Source organism: Aythya fuligula, chromosome 7, assembly GCF_009819795.1.
Source record: "Aythya fuligula isolate bAytFul2 chromosome 7, bAytFul2.pri, whole genome shotgun sequence".
Lineage (NCBI taxonomy): Eukaryota > Metazoa > Chordata > Aves > Anseriformes > Anatidae > Aythya > Aythya fuligula.
In genome coordinates, this window is record NC_045565.1 from 15,757,407 (window position 1) to 15,780,979 (window position 23,573).

At 37.3% G+C, this 23,573-nt stretch overlaps 1 protein-coding gene across 2 annotated transcripts in view; it reads right to left on the reverse strand.

Annotated features, from left to right (window-relative positions):
* ADK (adenosine kinase) overlaps positions 1–23,573 on the reverse strand; it is a 278,657-nt gene that overhangs the window by 236,020 nt on the left and 19,064 nt on the right. For both annotated transcript variants that reach the window (XM_032190900.1, XM_032190901.1), the window contains exon 3: positions 11,503–11,556. In XM_032190900.1, coding sequence (XP_032046791.1) covers positions 11,503–11,556 — 54 coding nt within the window. The remainder of the gene's footprint in view (positions 1–11,502; positions 11,557–23,573) is intronic.

The window sequence follows — 23,573 nt, forward strand, 5'->3', positions numbered from 1 at the left end:
CCTGCTCAGAATAAGCAGATGGCTCCGTGGTCAAGGCATGCAGCTTCTGATTCTGCAGCAAGTTTCCCGTGCAATTTGCAGCCAGCTACGTTCCCTGTTTGCTTTGGCCACAAATCCATAAAATTACAATCTTATCTAACAGAAAGCTGCGAGAACAAATCAGTTTTAAATGTCTGAGACGCCTATATACAATGATTACTGAGCTGTGTAAGTATGTAGATCAGTAGATAAGATATTTCCTGGCAGATCTGCAAAGTTATTCATGATCAGTAAGAAAAATCAGCTTTACGCTAAAACACACTCATCTCCTTACAAATGTAAAGACACATATCCATATTGGGCATATATACTTATACTGCTAAGTCAAGTCTCCTAGATATTCTGATTAGGTCAGACTCGAAGCGGTATTTTCCATCATACTAAAAAAAAAAAAAAAATGAACAGCTCAGGTCTCCGTATTTTCCTCCCATAGCAGGCTGTTCTGCCTGGTCTGTGTTACTGCCTGTAGGGGTGGAGAGGTGCACAGAACCTCACTCTAGCAAATACAGAACCGCAGTCTTTGCGCATGGATTTTTCCTGCCAGTCCTACACTGCTTTGTCTTCTCAGTTGAAAACCCTTTTCATTTTTTTCCCATTCCACCCCTATCCATCCTGTAACCTATCCAACGCCCTCTCCACTCTTCTTTCTGCACTGTTTACTTTTGGGCATTAGTTCTGTGTTTCATCCTGCAAGCCCGCCTCATTCTGCAATTCATCCAACTCCCTCTTTGCTGTTTTTTCTCTACTGTTTAGCTTACTGAACTAAGCTCTCCACCACTTCATGTACTTAAAGCAGATTTGGTGCAAAGGCAAACTTTTGTAAAGTAACCAAACAGCCAGATTTTGTAACACTATTGCTCATAACAGAAAGGATCAGACATAAAGCCTACTTGTAAGTACAAAGGACTGCTCTTCATAAATAAATGATGTACACCTTTGATCACTCCAATTTGAAAATGGTGATGACAAACTGCCTTCAACTCATGATCTCCGGCTTACCAGGAGGCAATGAAGAACAATTCACTCCCCCAAAACACCATAAATTTGCAGCCATTCCTAAAGAGCAATTCTGAACTCCCCAAAGTCACATTAGAATTGTGAGTCCAAGAAACATGTCTGGGAATTGAACACGCAATGTTATTTTGTTGGTGGTTTATATAAAATATTCAGAGGACTTCCAAGAGTCTGTTATCGGAACAGGTTCAAGTATCTATTTCTCCTATGTTCACTCAGAAAAAAACAGTAAGTCAACCAATACTTGAATGCAGGTTAGTTAGTAAAACAGTTATTCTTAAAACAAAATAAGTAAACCTGAAACATTTGAAGTAATAGATGCCGTAAATATTAAGTTTTTGTTAGTCTTTTTCATAATTAGTATGAATGTTAATACTAGGCAATTTCTAGTTTTAAGTCACAGCAACCAGCACTTGCAAAGAGATAGAAAAATTGAAATTTAAAGAATAATATTTACGGTTGCAATACCACTTCTCAGAATACTGTATTCTCTTGGCTTTGAGTTTAATGTGTTTTAATTTGATGCCTTAGGAATTCCACACTACATATGGTAAGGCCACAGCTGGAAGACTGCATCCCATTTTTGGTAACACTTCATGAAGTACCTACAACTGGAGGGAGGCCAGAAGAACGCGGTGAAATTGAGAAGTTGAGATGATGTGAGCTGCAGGAAGAGACATAGTGTGCAATCTCCAGTCTACAGAGAAGGAGAAAAGACCAGACTTGAGAGCATGAAAATACAGAGGAAGGGAATAAGCTGTTCTGTGTCACGCAGAATAGGACAGCTCATGGAACAGAGTTATAATCAGAAAAGACTAAAACCTGTATCTAGTGGTGGGGAAATGGAGCTTTTTAGTAGAAATAAAGTGGCACACCAATACAGTGTACTAAGATTGCACCATCTTCACATGACATCTTTTGTATTTCCATCAAAGACCTTTAGAGAAGGCTAGACAAACATCTACCAGGAATAGCAAAGATCCATCTCTGGCTGGATTAGGGGGAATGAAACTAAATGATCTCTTGAGGTCTCCTTCTGAAGTTCTGTGAAAGGAAAGGCAATTAATGGACAGCTACTAAATTATGTTCGCAAAAGCCATTTCAACTGCTCTGATAGACGATCGCTTGCTTTAAAATAGCAGAAGCCACTATCCTGAGCACTAATTGGTACTCTAGGGGTTAAGCTTACCCCAGAAAAGACTGAATGGACAAAGACATATATTTTTTCAGTCACAAGTAAAACTGTACAGGTTATTATATTTTTTATTCGGAGGGCTTACATCTGTAAGTGAGGTTACTTTTCAAGATAAATTAGTAAAGAGAGATGCTGCATTAACAGCTTTGAAAACTGAAAATTTGATGTGATTGTGCTTTCAAAAAACCCACAATGTGTAATAAGCAGGATGTTGGTTGAATTTCACTTGTGACAATTCATTCCAAAATAGTCTCAGTGGAAAAAAATAATAAGGAAACTGAAATCCCAGCACAGGAGAAACAGATACCATGCTATTCACTGAAAAGCACATGAAGTTCTGAGAACAACAGGACTACACCACAATAGATCTCGTTATCTGACTACTTAGGAAAAATGATGACTATGTCTCTTATGAAGAAACAATACATTTCATATTTTGTGCATTTAAACAGAACACATACATACACTCTCTAGTGCACACAGGTGCCATTAAGCAGTACATTATATTTTTAAAATTCAGAGTTCAGAAAAGCTTGAAGCTATTCAAAAATCAGCTACCAAATGAAAGATGTTGGCACTTTAAACTTCAGTTATAGCATATATAGCATAGCATTCTGTTACAGTAGGGTGTTTTCCTCTTCCCCAAAAAATTAAAGTGCAAAAATACTAAAGCTTAAATTATCCACTTACTCTGAGGACTAAACAAACTATGAATGTTGTGACCCTTTTGCATTGGCCAGGTTTTCAATAATCTCATTATCTTGCTTTTTGACAATCACAGTAGCAACCTATGTAAGTGATCTGAAAGCACATCATACCAGAAAGACAAAACTACACAAGTTTTGTGAACTTGTGTTACATTAAACTATCATTCTGGGTTTTGTAACCCTACTATATTATTGTATTACTTACGATGGAGAATCTGAACACTAAATATGTTTGTGATCTGTGTTACAAACACAAGACACAATCTGCCTGGTATACTCAGGTGTATCTGTTATCTCAGGCTCAAACTGCAGATTTCTTTTGCATATGATATGCACCACAACGTAAATTTCTTATTTTTGCTGTTTTCAGTAGTCTCTAATTAAGTAGTAAGCCTCCCCATCCCAAACTTAAGTCTTCCTAAGAAAGACTTAGTAATTAAGACAACGGTGCACTACCAAGTACTTAAAAATGGTTAAAAGAATTAGACATTTTGCATCTTTTATTGTATTTTCATTTAATCACCATAAAACTAGCTGTTATATGAAGCACCACCTTGTGGCAAAGCCAGTACTAACACAACCATTTCAACAGCTTTGCCTTTTTTTTCTCCATTTAAATCTGTGCAAAACCATAATTTGAAGATGTCAGTAGTTTTTCTGAAGATTCTCCTCCACACACAGTGCATTTATGAAACTGATTTAATTTCATAAAATGCTCAAGTAGGTTATGCAACAAATGCCATGTGTAAGTGCTATGGTAAAAAGAACAGGAGGAAAAAAACACGTTTAATTAAAATCTCATTCTCTCCAGATATTTCAAGCTGCATGATAAGCTGCAAGAGCTGCATAGATGAATTACATTAATGGCACAAAATCATCCCACAGAAAATCTTTATTTACATGGTCTTTGTAAGAGACAATAAAACAGATGGTATTTTTCCAAGCTAGTAAACTGACCAATTGGACATTTCTAAATTTAAAAAACATCTCGAGCTTAGCACTACACTGCGTAACACAACATTATCCTCTCCAGACAGTTTGTGTCCAGTTCTAAATTCTGCACCTGCAGCATACCATCAAAGATGCAGAAGCCGTTCCTGCTATCTTAACTAATACATAGCCATCCCAAAATATTTTGCAAGCTCTGCAGCATAAGATAGCATCTTATTGTAATGCACTCCAATCTCTATCCAATAGAACGCAAAGTGAAAGAAATATACAGCACAAAATGAAGAACTAGTCTGCATATATAAAACTGGGTCTTCTAATATGTCATTGCTAACATATTAGCATTGCTGTTTGCGCATACCTGGACTTACTGTAAAATAAAGTTAACACCATTTGCGTTTTGTTTTGTTTTTTCCCCACACTGTTTTTGAGTTTACTGTAGAATAAGAGAGATGTCAAGTGAAGCAGTTAGGGAAAAACCCTCATTTCTCTGAATGTCATCCCTCACTGGCTGCCCAAACTGCAGTTATGGAAATACGAACCCCAAGAGGACAACAGGGTACAACTATTTCTTGCTGTTTGTGAAGCCTTTGCTATGAACACTCCATGAGTGGCAAGTTGAAATCCTTTACAGGAGTTGAGAATACTCGAACCTTACATATCCGGGCATTCAGTTTAATGGTGGGGGTTATCTGCTAGCCTGTGCTTGACAGTAATTTCAGGTATATGCAGCAAAAGAAAACAAGTTACAACACTTGCAATTTTTGCATCTTAAATGGAAGCAAATGTAAAGTGTGTCTCCAACAAAAGGAAAAAGCATTTATGCTCTAATTTAAATTTGGTATGTGGAAATTTCATGCAGAATTGACTGTTAGCAATTATTTCATAAGGTGACTTGTATAGCACAGATTTGCATTGGTGCCACATTCAGCAAAATTGGGCAGGCAGAAAAGGGAATGGAAAAGAAGATGGAACAATCTGTAGCAGAAGTTTTGTAGCTAGCCACAAATGTTTCTTTCTGTACATGTTAGTCATGCCTTAAAATACACCACAGAAATAATAAAACAATTCTAGAGAAATCAAACTGCAATTTAAAGCAATTGCTACAGAGGGAGCCAACAACCCAAAGAATAGGATTAACAAAACGCAGTCCAGATTAGCACAAAGTTCTCCAATCAGTCTTTCATTACACTTGCACATTTTTTGAATATCCACAGAACAAATAAGTATTTCAAATATGTAAGCTCAAATAAGTACCAGGCATTTAATGAAAGCTTCATCTTTGTGCTTGATGATATAGAACAACAAGCATCAACATGCAACAGTATTTATATTTGCTATGGCAATTAAAGAGACTGATGATTCTAAATTGCTATTTATCCATTAAAGGGACAGTATTGAAGTTTCCATTTTTAGCAATTCTAAAGATTTTGTGTTTGCTTGTTTGTTTTTAAAAATATATCAATTCAACAGTAGAAATTTTTATTGAAATTTATGTTCAAACCACAACAGCAAGAAACAGGCTGGTATGGTAGCTTGATCTAAACAAAAAAGGTCAAAATCTAAAATTAAGTTTGGTAAAGATGGGAACTGGGGGGCGCATTATTTCATTCCCAAATCTTTTCTTCTTTTTTTAATACATACTATGTATTAAAAAAGTATGTATTAAAAAAGTACATTAAAAAGAGTACAATCTACTGAAAAGTAACTGTAAATGACATATATTACATAAAGTAACTCAACAGCTTTGACAGATGCCTGTGACAGGTTCATACATTACCCCAACCACGCAAATCATCTATGCTGTCAGCATATGTTGAGGAGGTTGACAAAAGATTTAAAGCTCAGTATTTTCGATATTTTAGTTCTTCTCCCTCTCTTCCCCCCAGATTTTTTACCCTCTTTTATTTTTTCAAGGGAAAAAAGGATGGATAAAACAAAAGTAATTTAGGGAGACTACATACCAACTGGACAGCAAATCCTAAAAGCTACACATAAGGGAAGATCTTGAGAATGTTACTGAAGATAAGATAAGCTACACCCTCTAGTGGCACAAAATACTGTAGCTTTTGGGTGGCTCCAACAGCATGAGTCAGACAGCTGCTCCCCTTTAGGTCCCCAGCACCCACATCTCTGTCACATCATGTCGAACATCAGTGAGGCACAGCTGCATAGCAAATGGGTTTGGGGTTAAGTCCATTAGCTTTTGCACTTAATTGTCATGATAGATACATGGTAATTGCTAAATGTAAACAAACTCCACTACAACATACCAACAAACCAATCCTTTCCACATCCCCCATCTAATTTACGTAGGCTCCTTCTAAACCTCTTCTGTCAATTTCTCTCCTCTTTCCCAAGGCCCTCCGAAATACCCAAACAAACCTCCTGCATGTCCAAGACTTAGCCTTCCAATACCCACTTTCCTCAATTATACTTTTGCTAAGCAAAATCAGAAAAGAACTCACTAACAACAAACAAAAAAAGATGATAAGGATCAGTCAAAACTCTGTTACCCATCAGGCTGTTCAGGCTAAAGAGTCCCCTTCTCCCTTGCTATGTTTTGCTATGAAAAAGTATTCATATAGCAAGCGTGCCACCAAGAACCAAGTACAAAAATAAATTCCTCTTGGCCAACTTGCATCAGAGCAACATCTCTGTCTTCCCTTCTGACTGCCACACATCAAACAGCTGACAGAAGAGAAAGAAAGATTGTGTTTTATTTTATTCCCCTTTCTCATTTGGTGATCTTTATCTCTGTAAAAAGATAAGTTATGAAAACAAAGCTAATTGTGGAGCGCAAAACAAGTCCCACATTTCCTTCTTTCCCCTTGAACTAACATCCAAAAAAAAAAAAGTGTTCAGCCATGGCTAAAATCATTTAAACAAAACAGCCTATAACATCATATAACCAGCAGCCAAAGCAATCTTAAACTAAGCATCATGGAGCACTGCTTACAGACTCCGTGCTATCACTAAATTCCACACAGCACTTACAAGAGACTTTGATGTCTCATAATAAGTATACTTTAGTTGCCTATTCACATTACCAAGTTCAAAACAAAATATAGACCACCCTTGCCAACTAATGCCAATGAAAATGGGCTCTGTATTTCTAGTCAGATTGGGGATTCGGAAAACAAATAGAAAAAAATCTGTTTTAATATCAAGACAAGATACAAGCTACATCCCATCACTTGCTGCAGTTAGCTTCAATTTATTCTCTTTGAAAACTTTTGATGTGGAACTATAGTCAAAAGAAATTAAAAAAAAATCAGCTGAAACAACAAACGCACACAAGTCAACATGATCTTCAGTTGAAGTCATTGAGTCCAACTCTGAGAATTTAAAATAGGAGCAACTCTTGTAAGGACTATACAAAGGGTTAAGAAAAGCATTTCCATTTCTCTCAGAGTCTGTATTTATTTATTGTTCTCAGAGGGAGAAAAGTATGCAACATTAAGGTCCCACCAACCATATTAAGTCCAAGTTTCCTCAGCAACCTTACAAGATGGAATTATTTTTTTTCCCCTCAGAGTTAAGTGGGTTTAGTTGTTTTGTGGGATGTTGTAAACATCACACGGACATCTCTTCACCCACGCAAACTGAAGATATTACTATTTCCCCTGTCTGCTATTCTCTCTGCAGATAACCAACATCACAGATGAGCCAGTGAAAACAAAGATGATGGCTCACTTGATTTACTACAAAAGTCAACATGTTTGGCTTGCTCATCAGTTAAGATGTTTTGAACTAATCTTCTAATTTTATAACAAAACTGGCTGAAGAGCCTCTACGCGTTCCATTCCCTGGCTGAGCCACAGGACAGTGACCTCCACCTCGTGTGCATTCAGAGCTGACAGGGGGGCAGCAGAACGGTTTAGACAATTCCAGCTGGACTCCAAAAATAACGTATATGCATCTATTTGTAACTTCAGCGCTACCAAATTTCTATCAGATACAAAAAAAAAAAATACACTAATGAAAACAAACGGTCATTTTACATGGCTGTTGCAGTACAAGTGAATTAGAAGCAGGAAAAAAAAAAAAGTGATCTTTCATACCTTAGCTCTTAAAATAGAAGTTTAGTATGATGCCTGTAAACCAACTCCACTCTCTCTTAGTGGCTGTACTTACCTCTCTAGATAGCTAAGATTCAAGGACAACAGGATCAAGCCAAGTCAAGCTGTAACTGGCCCAATTATCTCTGGAGGTACGACACTAATTTTTGAAAAAAAATTACTTTTTCATTAGGAACAGCTACACAGAAGTGACTGCTAAGAAACTGAAGGACATCTGATGGTCAGAAAATCATGGTTCTATTAGGTGAATGCCAAAGAATTCTTCTTTACTAGGTAAGTCAATATAAAAGCTGCCGATATTTCAAAGACTTGAAGTTAAAATATTTCAAGCAGAGGAATTTGGGCACCAAAAAAAAAAATACAGAGAGTCTAAGCAACTCCTCTTTACACTGACTTCTAAAGCATTAGGACAGATTCAGAACACCTTAGTAAAAGGGCATGGAACTGAAGAATAAGTCTATAAATAAATCAGCAACAATTACCCTAATGGTACTTTATCTTGCACCACTCCCTACAACTGGGATTTCTTTTAAATAAAAAACATCTTTCTAAATATCAGGAAAGGGTAATTAAGTAGCTAATGACTCATCTGTAAGTCAAATCAGACAACTGAAGGACTGCAAGTGCTCTGAGGTCCAACCTTCTTTAACCTGTTCTGTACTTTATGGTTAACACAGTCCAGGCAGAACAGCACACAGCAATTTGGAGAAGTCCTAAAGGTCTGTCCTGACACAAGGTGACACTGACCTACCAGAGTTTTTCCCTGGTTAAGTATCCAACCACATAGAAGATGCCAAGGTCAATGGCAAAAGCCTGTTCCAACTCCTTCATTATAACCAACAGGACACAGATCCTCTCAGGAGCTACTGGAGTGATAACAATGAAAAGCTCAAGAAAGGATCTGTTGCAGCAGATTCACACAGAACGGTAGTTTTATTGAGTTTGCTTTTTAATTAACTCCATTTAAGAAGTGAACATGCTTTAAAGATATCAGTAGGTAATATGCAATTAAGTAACATGCAACATACTTAGAGAGATCGGACAGGATTTCAGTATGTTTAAACTACTTCAAATGAAATACTGCACATCAAAACATTGTTTAATCAGTATCTGTTGTGCAAATAAAACTTGTGTACACAGTACAACTTGTACTGTCCAAAACACAGACCTGCATGTCATTTAACTTCTGCCTAGCCCCCGAACTTGCTAGTACTTTCGGTACTTCCAGTTGGTATAGTTTTTAAATGGTCTAGCATATTTAATCATAATTATGCTCTATTACCAATGCTCTATTATCAGTGTTCTACATAAAACCAATCTTATCTACTGATCAAAGGCAACTGCTGTTGCTTGTCTTTTGCCTGGAGCTCTGGCCATTTTAATGTCACAGGTACATTACCATGATGTATAAATATAAGTTAAATGTCTTGTTCCATCTGCAGAAAGAACATGGAAATTTTATTTGGCTAGTAATTCAATCACTAATGCTTTTAGCACACACTTATTTTTTTCCCAAAGGAATTAAATGTTAATTACCAGAAGACATTTTTACTGTTTGGTAACTATGACCTTACTGAGAAATATTAAAACGTTTAACATGGAAAAATCTGACAGTTATAAATACTAATTCCTCTCAAACAGCTACCTCATCTTACATATGGATAAACTACTTAGCAGTTTTTTGGGAGTATTATGAAATAATATAAAATTCTGGTAATGTAATAACAGAAAAAGACAATTGGGTGCAAGGGCTGGAAGTTTAAAAAATTTGTTTCTTTTATCTAAGCATAAAGATGCACACAAAAGGGAACAAATCCCCTACCATCTTGATGCTAAGGGCAGAAATATGTAAGTGAATCCTGAATAGCTATATTTCATTTGGATATATGACTTCTCTGTAATGACTATAAGAGTGTTTTTAAGAGGCCCTGAATAAATAAAATAATGTTGATAAATAAAGCGTTTTCTACAGTCTTTCATTCAAACGATCTTCAAAAAAGCAGTTATATAATACAGACTTGAGGGATGGCAGAGAGGGCATTGAAATAGAAAGTTCTTCAGAGCATTCACTCTTCACTGAGTGAATGAGGCAAGAATATTGGACTGCGTGCACTGAGCATAGCTCTTCAGCCAGTGGTAGTAACATGCAGATATTAAAAACATCAGTAATAGAAATGACAACTACTTTGCATTATTTTTCTTAAAGTTCCTCATAATTTAAATAAACTCTGAAATACAAATATTACAATATTGACCTTACATAACCTGTATGCTTAAATGTACAAATGAGCAGGAATGTTCCAACTGGGCCATCTTTTGTTTAGTGATTACTTTTAATATAGTGACTAAGATTAAATGAATCAGTTATTAAATAAAGCATGTCAAGCTCTAACAAGTCTCCCTTCCCTTTCAAAACATGTATATAGTTCACAAGTCAGTAACTTCAAGAACTTCAGTATATGTTTTAAAACTTACCGTAACTGGGAAAAAGAAACAAGAGTTGACAAAATCCAGGCTCAGAATGCATCTTTCCCTGTCTATATATCACCTAGACTATAACTAGATGCAATATGTACTGGTACAAAATAGTTTTCCAAATAAATGTCCACATACTTAAGACACAGAATGCAGTATCTGCTTCCAACTCAAATGTAGAGCTTCTATATTTTAATAACTATTGTGTCAAAATAAAAAGGAAGGATTATTATGCCTGAACATGAGAGATTACTTAAAATTGTAATAAATCTGAACTTCCACCTTCTTCGGTTTGGGCACCTCTTTAATGAGGGATAAAAATCATGAAAGATATTGTTATTAAAATGCTTCATTAAGCTACCAATGGCATGGCCACTCTCCTACAAGACAAAAGAATGATCCATTCAAAAACAAATTATTTTTTTTCCTCAAGGAACAGTAATTTTAGGCTACAAAAATCAGATTAGCCAAAACAGGCAATCAGTACAATTAAAGTTAGGTTTCAATACAACTGACAGGGCTCTGGTGACTCTTCACTACGTTACAAACCACAGCCAGACTGTGCTGACAATTTGCAAAGGTGGGGATGGCCATAACATCACACAGCCAGGCAAATTTAAATAGTGAGTCAACACCAAACCTGAAAAAAGTCTTCCATCCAATTTCTGCTAAACAAATATTTACTTCAATTATACACGGATATACTGCAGGAAGTCAGTAACTGTTAGTGTAACCAATTCTATAAAAAAGACATTGACTAGGATTAACAGTACAAAATTTAAATTGTGTGTATATGAACTGCAGTTAAGAACATAATTATTCAAGAATGAATTGATTGTGGGGTTTTTTTGTTTGTTTGTTTCTTGCTTTTTAGAAACTCAATGCATTTCTAGACATATGTTATAATTTGCAGTAGACTGAAGCATGGAAGCTACTTCTGAAAACAAAAGATTTCTGTTTCAGGTCTTTAATAACAAGGTATGTAGACACACAGAAAAGTAAATACGTATAACAGGCATGTATATCACTATAAAAGGCTTACAGTTCTTTGTGCTTCTCCTCTGCCAGAATTTGGTCATTTGGCTTCAGCCCATACCTTGAAAATAAGAAACAAAGAACAATTATTCACTTGAGAACTTAGCTATAAAATATAGCTTTAAAATAGCAAATTATCATACTATGTGATATTTAATGATTCAGACAACTCTGATACTGCAAGAACAAAGTTTTCTAAAGAAAATTCTAAATGTTTCTTAAAGTAAATTTATTATCACTCAAAAGTTTTGCTTTTATCCCAGCTTCAGATAAGACCAGACACTTGGACTGACTACATATCAAAAGATCATTGCACTTCATATCGAAACTATCCACTGATCTCAAAATTTCAATCTGGCAGAACATGTTTCTGAGGATTACAGACAACATAAACACTAAAACTAGCTGCAATGTTCCCCTCTTAAGTAAATCAAAGTATTATATCAATACCTAAAACATTTTCTAGTTAAAAGAAATATGTACACACAAATATATTTTAACAGGCTATTTATGAGGAAAATATCTGCAGTCCACTTAGGAAACCTCTGATGAAAAGGAGAGCAGGAGAGAAGGAAGCCTCCTTTGCTAGCTTGAGCTAGCAGGCAGTTTCAGAGGATGGGTTGCCTGCACTGTTAATCCAAAGAAGAAGAGAAGCTGGCCTCCCCAGCACGGGCCACTGCTAGTCCTGCTGCAGGCTACACTGTCAGTCACTTTGAAAAACCTTTAAAAAGTGACCTTGCTTGTGCTGCGTCTCAGAAAAAAAGTCTTTTGCCCTCTCAAAATATTCCACAGATCTAACTACAATGTGGGGCTGCCCCCATATGTAATGGATATAATGGAAGCAGCTACAAGTAAAGAATGTTTTTGATAATTCTGCAAACAGTAACTGCTCATGCTTCAGAATAAAGGAGCTCTCCATCGCCTCTGTGTCTCTGCTTTTGTTCCATTCTGCCATCAAGTGCAGAGCTACACATTACTCCTTCTGAGCAAAGATTCTGGCCACTAACTACAAGCAAGCTATCCCTCATATTGATTGTTGTTTGAGATAAACAGATAAAATTTTCTTTATATCATTTTCTGATTATATTCTCTAAAACTGCTGTGTGTGTGTTTTTTTCCAGAATTGATTTAAAATGCAAGCATCAACCCCGGACACATTCTCAAGCTCACCAGTGCCGCATTCAAACATAGAAGACACCAACAACCTGACCCATTTTTTCCTGTTTACATACCCAGACACTGCCTTTGGTTATTTCCCAGAGCATCCTGCTGACTTGCATCTATTTATCCACCTTCCTACTCAACCCTTCATGGAGTTCCTTCTAACCAGGGTACAGAGGAGCCCCTCCACATTTGCCTTCTAAATGCAGTGTTTGCATTTGACTCAGAGCAGACTACACAACGCGCTGTCCAATAACAGATGCAGGCCACCTGCTTTAACTGCTGCATCTTCTTTACAGTTTACCACTATTTCACTCCTTAAGCCACAAATTTTGAACTGTTGTGACCTTACAGATCAATGTTTTCCTTAGTGAATAGTGTTAGACCCTTTTTCTTTAATGGCCAAGGTCTGGCCCAACGCTTCATAACACTACTGCACCCTTCTGAAGATCGCTGCTTGTCATGCCTTAAGCATTTTATTGATAGCAAATAGTAATACATCAGAGAAGAAGACGACAGCTCTCACGACATTCCAAAGGAACATCTGTCAGAAGTCCAAGGACTAACTTCTGCAGCCCGCAGCCTTAAAATGCAATCGGGTTGTTTGGCAAAAGGATTGACCTGCCACAGACAGCCATGCCTGACTGACTACTTACTTGCTTTGTTAAGCAAGCTACAGCAGAAGCTGTACAGCAGAGGGGAACGCTGCTGAACAGGCGTGGGGCTTGATCTGGGGTACCATGAAAATGTTCCTTTTTTGTTTGTTTCTCCAATATTCCTCCTTGCCTCCTGAAGATACTGCTTTGATGACAGCTACACGTCAGGGAGTTTCCCACAAAATGGGCATGCTTGTAGAAGTCACACTTTCATTAGTACTTTCTGCATTAAGACAGGATGCATATTACATTTCATACGCAGCTGAAGTATTTAATAAATGTAAGTGTGCAACTAGCACAGTGAACAGCTTACATAATGTTTGCCAACATGTGTTTCGTAGGCAAGATTGATAAGTACCAGTTGGCTTTCCCTAACTGATGAAGGTTAGATTTGGAAGAATTTCTCTCCCCCAGATTTCTAAAAAAAAAATTTAAGAGTCGAGGCAAAAATGCAAAATTGAGGTTAAAGATACGTAATCTGAACATTTTAAATAACTTAGGACATTTTGAACTATTTAAGCAACTGAAACAACACACTGCAAATGTATTCCACATTTACAGTTCTACTATTAAACTAGAAACAGAAGCAAATATGCTTCAGAAGTGGGCAAAGGAGCTGAAGGGACCACAACTTGAAATCTCACTGGGCAGAAAACAGAGGAAACTTAAGCTTAATACATCCTAGCATATTAAATACTGATTATTAATTTTGACTATCCAATACCAATTTAAGAAAAGTTCAAACCACTAATAGTTTCTTCATCGCTGCTCAGAAGACTATTTCAAAATAATAAGAATCTGTAATGTTCTACAGAAAGATTGCAGGTAAATGTCAAAACAAACTCTAGTACATTTCAAAAATGATATTTTAAAGCGCTTCCTGATGTCCTTCGGGAACATTTAATCTACTGAAAGAATAGCCAACCTTCCAGCCACCCGTGCCCAGAGGGCAGCTGCACGCAGGCATGCCGAGGGGCAGACAGAGCCCCCCAGCACAGCGCTATCACCCCGCACAGCTGCAAGCTTCCACCAAGCCAGCTCAGCTGCCTGGCCAGATACACACAGCCCAGCCTGTGCACTCTGCAAGCAACTATTCCAGGCAGTCGGACAGTCTGCTGGCTTTACCTTGGGTGAAGCCTCCACTTTAGGAAGCATTAGCTTTGTCCCCCTACTTGGTTCCTTAGGGAATTTCTTATGCTCCACCATAGTCTCTCCAGCACACCCCATTCTGATCAAAGCTCAAGGAATGCATTTGCAACCATAGGCTATCAGATCACTGTTTTATCATCCATCCTCTAGCCTCAGTTTAAATGAGGAGTTTCACAGCCCCTCACACGACCTTCTTCTGGTTTGGAGCTATTATTTTTCTGTACTTTAAATGGCATTCTTTCTAACTTGGTTACAAAGAGGCACGTTCAGGCACTGAAATTATCAGGAGAAGCGTGCAAGCTAACCCCCCCTAAATTCCATCCAGAAACCCAGAGCCAACTCCAACTGAATCTCTGGAAAAGCATCTCTCTGCCTTCAGTGGGGAGTAATGACAAAGGATGTCCACACCAGCCTGCTAGGCAAGGTGATCCGAATACCTCCCGTTAGGCCGTAACTCCTTCACTCCATACTATTAATAAACCAGAGATGCATTTCAATGAAAGAAGCTTGAATTTATTGGAATTTAGTAATAAAGCATGTTCTCACCTTCCCAAACTGGCGTTCCCAAATCTCTCAACCTTTCTTCTCCCATTTGTTTACAGTTATTCAGATGGGAACTTGGGGATGGGATATTTCCTCCCTTCCTACATTTCACATTTCTAGAGCCAAGTTTAATGTATGCGCACAGATATATACATAACAATATCAAAATTAACCCCCACCCCCAAACAATACTACATTAATTTTAAATATTTTCCCTTTCAACAAGCCTGAAAATAAAGTAGCAGAGGCAAAGACTAAAAGATTATCGCAGACACTGAGGACAGACATTATATGGAGGCGGAATAACATTAAGGAAATATGGAGGTACATATAGTTAAATATACTCTATAAAAATGCTAAGGCCACTTGGAAGAGTTTTATGTATGTAACAGCTAGATATACAACTCTGGCCAACAGTTGGTTATGGTGCTACCAAAAGGAAAAACAAAAATCAAAACTATGAAGCATACATATTTTTCACTCATTTCTACTCTTGTAAGTATATGACTTTCCCAGCACTTACATACAAAATTATCATCTCCAGTTTTTACAGAGATATAATTTTATGAAATGTCTTAAAAAAAAAAAAAAAAGCACACTAGAACCTGTGAGCTCAGCTCTGACTTGTTCAATGCACTTTAAAAATCCTTCTGAAACAGCAATCCTATGACTCACTTTTTTTTTTTTTTTTTTATTATTTCTCCTAATATGACAGGTATGGAAACTAATGCCCATGAACTTTAGTCAGCATTTTTGCAAAAAAGCTCTTAATTTAACAAACAGCTGTAAGGCATGTTCCCCTTCATGCAGCATTCAATTTTACAAAGCCTTAACCAAATTAAAAAGAAAAAAAAAAAAAGCATACGCTAAATATGTACAAGTGAAAAACTTAAAGTGAATATCAAGTTCTGATCTGTTCTACGTACCAGACTTTCCTGAAGGGCTGGTAAAACTCACCTGTCCTAAGGCAAAAACTTATGACTGGTGATGATTAAACAGGTTTTAAAAGTTACAATACAACATCCTTGCTTCAAAATTCACTTCCCTTTTGAAATTTCTTCTGACTTGAATCCATCAGCCAGGAAAAAATAAAGAAAAAAGAATAGCTGAAAACTGCACAGAGTTCAAAATAAAAAATCAGCATGGATATACACTGCTGCTTGGGCCAGAAGAGTCAAGAACTCTATCACATAGACTAGCCAGAAACAAGGAAGTACACAAAACTTATACATCCATACACACACACATATCCAAGTAATATTTTCATGAATACTTTCATGAATACTTGTGCAGGAACAAGAAGCTAGAGATAAAAGGATTTTTTTTTTTGCATTACCTGTCAATGTGAGTAGCCAGCATGAAAAAATATGTAAGTTATTTGAACAATACAAAAACAGTAAGGCATTCTAGGAAGCTCTGAACATAGACACCTGTGCAGTCATTCCTCTGCCTTGTTTGATGAATAATAAACATGAACCTTGCCACCATCCATGGCTCTGACTATCCTGGCTCCCCTTTCAATGATCCAATGACAGCTTTGCTGTTCCATCAGCTCACTGTACCTGACAGGCTTTGCTGCAGTTATTTTAACTGTTTCCCAGATTGATTACAATGGAATTCACGAAATGGTACATTTCTGAAATGAAATTCACAAAAAAGGTCACCAAAAAAAGCAACTAAGTGATTTCTCTGCCAGAAACCCAAAGCTTCTTGGTTGTGTGAACTCGACAAGAATCACGCTATAGCAGGCTATGTCTCATCAATAAAAGAAGAGACCTTTTTTTTAAGTCAGAGCTTTGCAGATGCATTTCTTCATAAGTTCTCAACAAAGCCAGTAAAAACCCCTGAGGCCTTGAGCAACCTTCCTGCACTTCAGATCAGTCAGAACGCATTTCCATAAGAATGATTCAGCAGTTACGCTGTTTCAGCTTTCAAGTGATGTTAAAGCTACTTTCACTGTTCTAAAAACAGAAATGCAGTCCTTCTTCTGGTGGTTTTTCTTAATAATTCATCCTCTAAAACGAGGCCAGCCAGCCAGCGGGACACTGGTGCTTACACATCCTTCTTCAGTCCGCATTGCTTGCTTTTCACCAAAGGCTGTTAGCACATCCCACCAGCTCGTCCAGGTTAGAAGCACAGCCACATGTGAACCTGCTGTCACACTATCTTACCAAGCATTTACAGACCAGTGCACAAAATAAACCCAATCTCCCAGAATATTTAGCTGATGAGATGTCTGGGGGGACAGGTACAGGATGTCAGCCTTTTTATTAATTTCCTTCTGGAATTTATTACATAAGATGACTAACGATGCCCTAACTGCTAACTCCATTTCTTCTGACTCAATCTACACAGAGCTCAGAAGACAGTAAGTGAATTGCTTTTCCAATGGCAGTAAAATGCTACTCAGAGCAAGGCAGTATTTCTGCATTTTTGACAATGCTATAGTTGATTACGAGTTTCAATAATGCTTCATGTAGCCTCAATCTACTGATTAGCCTGGTAAACCTTTTCACATACAAAAACAAGGAGCACAAGCAGCATGACTTGCATTTGTTTGGATCATCACATTCGACTGGCTAACTCAAATTCCAGCGGCTATGCATTTTCTAAAGCCAGATGAAAACAAAAAAGCACAAGCCAGACCAGACCTTATGCACAAATTCAGCAGCCAAATTCATCGTGGACCAGACACAAACAGCTAAACCAAAATTAAAGTTGTGTGTCATTGGCACATACAACCTAGTCCAAATATTTGTTTTAAAACATCATTCTTTCCCCACAGAGCTCCCCAATGAAGAGCTTTGATTCATATCCACAGTCACCGTCTCTTGCCTGACTTGCACTGCTTTTCTTCTGTCACAGGGTGATACATCTGCTTTTGATCCTCCCCGCCCTTCCAAACCCCTCCCTGTTACTTTGCTGTCTTCTCCCAGCTTCACCACCTCTCCCATCTGACCTCTCTTGTAACAGCACGGCTTCCCCCACCTATCCCTTCACATGCTTCTCTTGGCCTCGAGTCGACTGCAGACCAGGCACCCTTTCAACACTGATTTCTGTCCTCCAACGACAGCTGATCACCAACCGCTGTTACTCTAGGATGACCTTACACGGGTTATACAATTTCAGAAGGGGTTCTTTCTGAAAAGATATTGCTTTGTCACCAAACAAAACACAAGTCCAGAAACATTTCCTTGAGAAACAGAAAGATTCAAAGGGTTTGTATGATAGCAACACAATCCCAACAAAAACCTGCCTCTGAAAAAATCTCAGTCTTGCAATAGTCCACTTACACTAACAAAAGAGAAGACTGCCTAAAAGGTTTTTCAGACATTCCTTTAGTGAAGTACTGGGGATGTAAGAGATTGCACATCTCGGCTGACTTCATCAGGGGTCAGCACTCGACCCAGCACCATGCCACACATCTAGGCGTGACCTGGAGTTAAATGCATTAAGTGCTGATGAAATCCACAGATGACATCAAACTGGCAAGGGCATGCAGTGACAACAGACCATTCTAGCAGGCAGCAAGGCAAACCCATTCACACGTAACTTTAAAACACAAATGCAGAGTCAAGCAGGTAAATGAAAATAAGAATATGGGCAGGGATAACGCACGTCTCACAGAGCAGTAATTTGGGGGTGGGTGGGATACATCAGATGCCATAATCTGCAACTAAGTCAATGTGAGCTTCCACCTTATGTCAACTGGTCAAGACATCAATGAACTGGTTGAATATAGAAATAGGGCGGAGCAAACAGAACAATAAAGAACAGCAGATCAACAGAGTGAGTGGTCAGCCTCAGTAATTCTTCTGTCCCCTTACATTCCTGAACAGAGGATCTATCTAAAGCATTTAAATTGGGAAGAAAAGTAGATCAGAGTATAGCACACGCTAGTGATAGCGGGAAAGACACACACAAAAAAATCATCAAGGAAAGTTAAGATACTTCTGCCTGCAGAGCATTGGAAATAAATGCCTTTTTCGTTGTTACCAATGACACTGAATCAACACCAGCTGGGAAAAAGAGCGTGTAGCACTCTACTGGCAGAAAACACTGACTAACAAAGTATCTTCAGGAGGAGTTTAACTGCAACTCAAACCACAGATTTTGGCTGTTCCATTTCTAAGATGTTCCAGACTTCAAGCACAGATACCGGAATGGGCACATGAGTGCTGAGAAAATGAAGCCACATCCTTGAAAACCCAAGGAAGAGGTGCTGGTGTTTTCATTTTTCATCACTATGTTTTTCTCAGTTCCGACGTACTATGACTGTAGTCATATTCAGCTGCATCACATCCTAGATAAACATCTGTTTTTCAGAATAAAACTTGTGGAATTTCCGGGTGAAAGAGATCCTAAGAATACCAGCAGAAAGATTTTCTTTTTTCTTTTTTTAAATACCACACTTACTATGAAAATGAAAGATGGATTTAAGTTTCAAACACAATTAATTTCAAATTACACTCCTAAACCCTGGAAGAAGAATACCCACTGCACTATAATACAATTATAAGTGTTTTTTACCCCACAATTTTCCTGCATGGATATGATCACTATTTTAAATATAAAAAATACTAGGTATAGCTTTTCTGTTATTTTTTTTTTCTTTGTTGCCTCCCCATCTCCCCCAATCAAACTTTTTCCTAAATAGCTGCTTTTAAATTATTCACTGCAGCAAAATAGACTCCCTACTGATAGTATGTTTGCAAATCGGGACTTTAAGTAGCTATTAATATTGTAAGACAGATTTAAAGGGCTTTTGAAATTGAAGTCAAAACAATAATAGGTTTAAATGATTAAAAGGGATTAAGAAAGCCAGGAAAGTCCAAAGCCTATTAATCACCAGAATGCAGAAAACTATGATCATTTAATAGGGTCAGCCCTATCACTTTGGTCTTAAGCATATAGCAGGGACCTTGTCAAAATGGTTTTCTTAACTATAAATGGGTGTGCTAAAAATTTACAGTCTCTAAGCACTGAGTATATAAAGAAAAATGTTTTTTGCAGTAATCATTTTTGAAATATCTGATGGCAAGTGTCTTTTCTGAAGCCAGTCACCACACTTCACACCTTTTCTTTTTTTTTTTTGTGAAATCATTACTCTGGATGCTCAGAGTACTCATAACATTGGTAGAAAATATTTTTGGTTGACCTTCAGTAATTTCATTAAGAAATAAAATATTATCTGAATTTGCGTAAAAGTCTAGGCTGTTCTTTTTATAGACTGAACTCTTCAATGTATTCTTTTAATACTATCCCATTGAGCATTCAGTATTTAAACCATATTTTAGTCACATTTTTTTTCATTATTTTTGCTCAGACATAATCTAGCCTTTCCATACTGATTTTCTTCAACCAGAAATAAACAGTGGCTTGTGTTTATAATCAAAATTAGTTCATCAATAAACCAGTTTTCACAATCTTGCATTAAAATTTCATTTACGTAAAAACTCATAAAAAATTAACAAAAGTAATACATACAATCTAATCTAAACAATAATAATCTGCAGGGTTCCAGTTCTCTTCTAGATCGCCACAATTACTTATTATCACTTTATAAATGTATCACTGGAATTAGTTTGTACTAGTTCTACAACAGATCTTACCAGCACTAGTACTGAAATTCCCTGGATACCTTGCTGCTGCATTAGCTCTTCTTCTTGACAAGGAGATTATAGCAAAATATCATTTGGGGAGGACAGTCATGTGGTCGTGGAGGTGACCCTGAGATTCTGATGAGTAGATCTATAGATTATTTTAATGATTTCTTCTAAATAAAGACTCGCTGAATTTCCTATATGAATAACACTGAGCTCAAGTGAGCTTCTTCACGCTTGAAAATGAAGCCTTCACCTTGTTTTTCTAACAAGGATGCACACTTGTAAAACAATTCTCATTAGGTATCATGATGAAGTTCAATAGGCTCTATTTCTACAGTAAAGTACAGGTTAGTGCTTTAGACAAAACTAACAAAGGCAGTAAACACAACACCTATAAAGCAACTCTTGGGATCCATCAACTACAACACATTTGGTAACTGAATCACAGCTTTGCCCCCATAGATATGTTCTGTCTCCATCGCTAAAGGAAAAAACAAAACAAAACAAAACAAAACAACAAAAAAAACACACAGTTACTTTAATATCTGTAGCACAAATTAAAAAATGCCTCATCGAGAAAAATCAGTCAGATGCAGGAAAAAAAAAAACTTCTGTCCATTGATGAACTCATAAACCACTAAGTCAGGCAATAATATTACTTTCAAGCAATAAAATCCTCCAAACAGGAGGATACTAAAAGTACTGAGATTATATCAAATTTTGATTAATCTTTATCACTTTCTGCTGTCAAAAATACTAAGAATTCACCTTTTCATTATTCATAGTGACACAGCAAGACTGGTATATCATACTTTAAAATGCAGAGCTTTATTTAGAGACCGTAACAGAACTAATATATGCAAGACTCAGTCTTACATATCACTTTTTTCTGGTATAAATTTTATTTATTTAAAGATAGCTTAAGATGTACCCCCTCCCCCCCCACACACACACACTTATCCCACTTTATAGACATTTGTTACAGTCACACTAGGCAAAAGCACCAACTCCGTATCACTGCAGTCTCACTCAGCTTTTGCTGTGCTTAGCAGCCAGGTCTCTTCTATCATCTGTGGAGGCACCTGGGCACCTGTTACAGAATAGTTCAGCGTACATAATTCTAAGCATACAACTGTCAGGTACCTGGGGTACCTCATGTCCCTTAATCCACCTTGTCTAATTTTATTTTACTTCTTTTTAAACATTGATGAGGGTACCCAGTAAATTAGAGACACAAGTACTGCAGCTTTATGAAATTCCAGCTATGCTGAAAAAAAAACATGCCAAACCACAGAAAGCATTAGTTTTATTGGGAAAAAACAGCATGTGAAAAATTGCAGGGAAGGTTTGTTTCTTTACTGCTAACATCTTACTTTCATTCTTTAAAAAAAAAATGCAAGAGCCAACACCAAAATGGAGATTCAGTGAACAGCTGGAGAGAAACTTCTTGGAATCTTCTACCACGGGATGATCAGAGGTACCAGGAACAGCAATTACTGCTTCTGGGAAGAACTGCTCCTCCCTTTTGCTTCTAGCCATTGCCACTGTGTTTTGCATCTTAAATCTCACCCACAGTTGCAGCCACAGTATCTGGCCCAGACACACAGGATTCTGGCAGAGGAAAAAGGGACCGAGGCATTTGGATGGTTCCTGCCACACACGGCCCAAAGTAGCTTCCTGCTTCGACTGAATAACAATTTTGACCCAGGGCTGGTTGTAGAAAAAGGTGCTTGGATATTTCTAATTTTGTGACTCAGCAGAAGTTTCAAATTCAGAATATCCCCCTAGGGTGCTAGGCTTCTTGCAGTGATTTATTGTTTTTTTGTTTGTTTGTGTTTTAAATTATTATTTGTTTTGGTTTGTTTTTTGTTTGTCCATTTTTTATTTGTTTTGTTTTTTAACCCCAGTTTACATACAAAACTTTAAGTGTCCTACCTTTGAAGATGTCAGCTATACCTCAGTATGTTCTTGGCCAAAGTAGGAACCAATAGCTGGCACTTCCTAAATGATAAAAAGCTAGCAACTGCTGAAGCGATTTACCTCAACTTATTATGTTGAATGGTGCAATCTCTACACATAGTTTGCCTCAGCTCATATATGACACAAAAATTGCTGAGAAAATAGTCAGGGATTTTGCAAAGGTTAACTTTTGCAAAGGTTGGCAAAATAGCCTTTCATTTTTTAATCAACAATTTTTTTTTAATCAACAAAAATAGGCAATATCCAGCAGATCTCCAGCATCTCACATCTTGTGGCGTTACTAACTAAATAAAAAAATAATACAGACACTGGAATTTCATTGCAAACATACAAGACACACATCTAAGCAGTATCTCACATACACCAACAGTTGTGTTCTGTTGCTCCCTAGTACTGCTGTACAGAACAAAATCATAAGCATTATTCAAAAACAATTAGCTTCAAAGAAGCATGCTGGAACACACTCTTGCAAAAAGGAAGTTGTAGCAACTAAAAAAGGAGCAGCAGATTTGGAGGGAGGTCTTCCATCGAAAAGTTCCGAAGAGTTTCTGCAGCTCCTTGTTACTGCTCACTTGTTACAGCTTGTCACACCAGGCAGTCAAGCTCCCCCCTTTATGCTTTGTCACGTGCATCTCAGATTCTCACATCACTGTCACTTCAGGACAAGTGGGGGGAAAAAAACAAAACAAAGCAAAACAAAACAAGAACACACACATCACTGGAGTGAGCTGGAAAAATAATCACAAAGTTCTCCAGCCATTCCAGCCATAGTTCCTTAGTTTTTATCTGACAAGGCAGACATAAAACCACAAGTTCAAAGTAAAACTGGAAAACAAAGGCAATTTGTTGGAATCAATTCATGCAACTTGCAAAGACAGCTTTTCTGAGAGCGATTTTCAAGTTGTCCTAAAAGATATAGCATTGTTTTACAGGGTTCAGCACAGTTTCAAATTAATAATCTAATGACACACAACACAAGCATC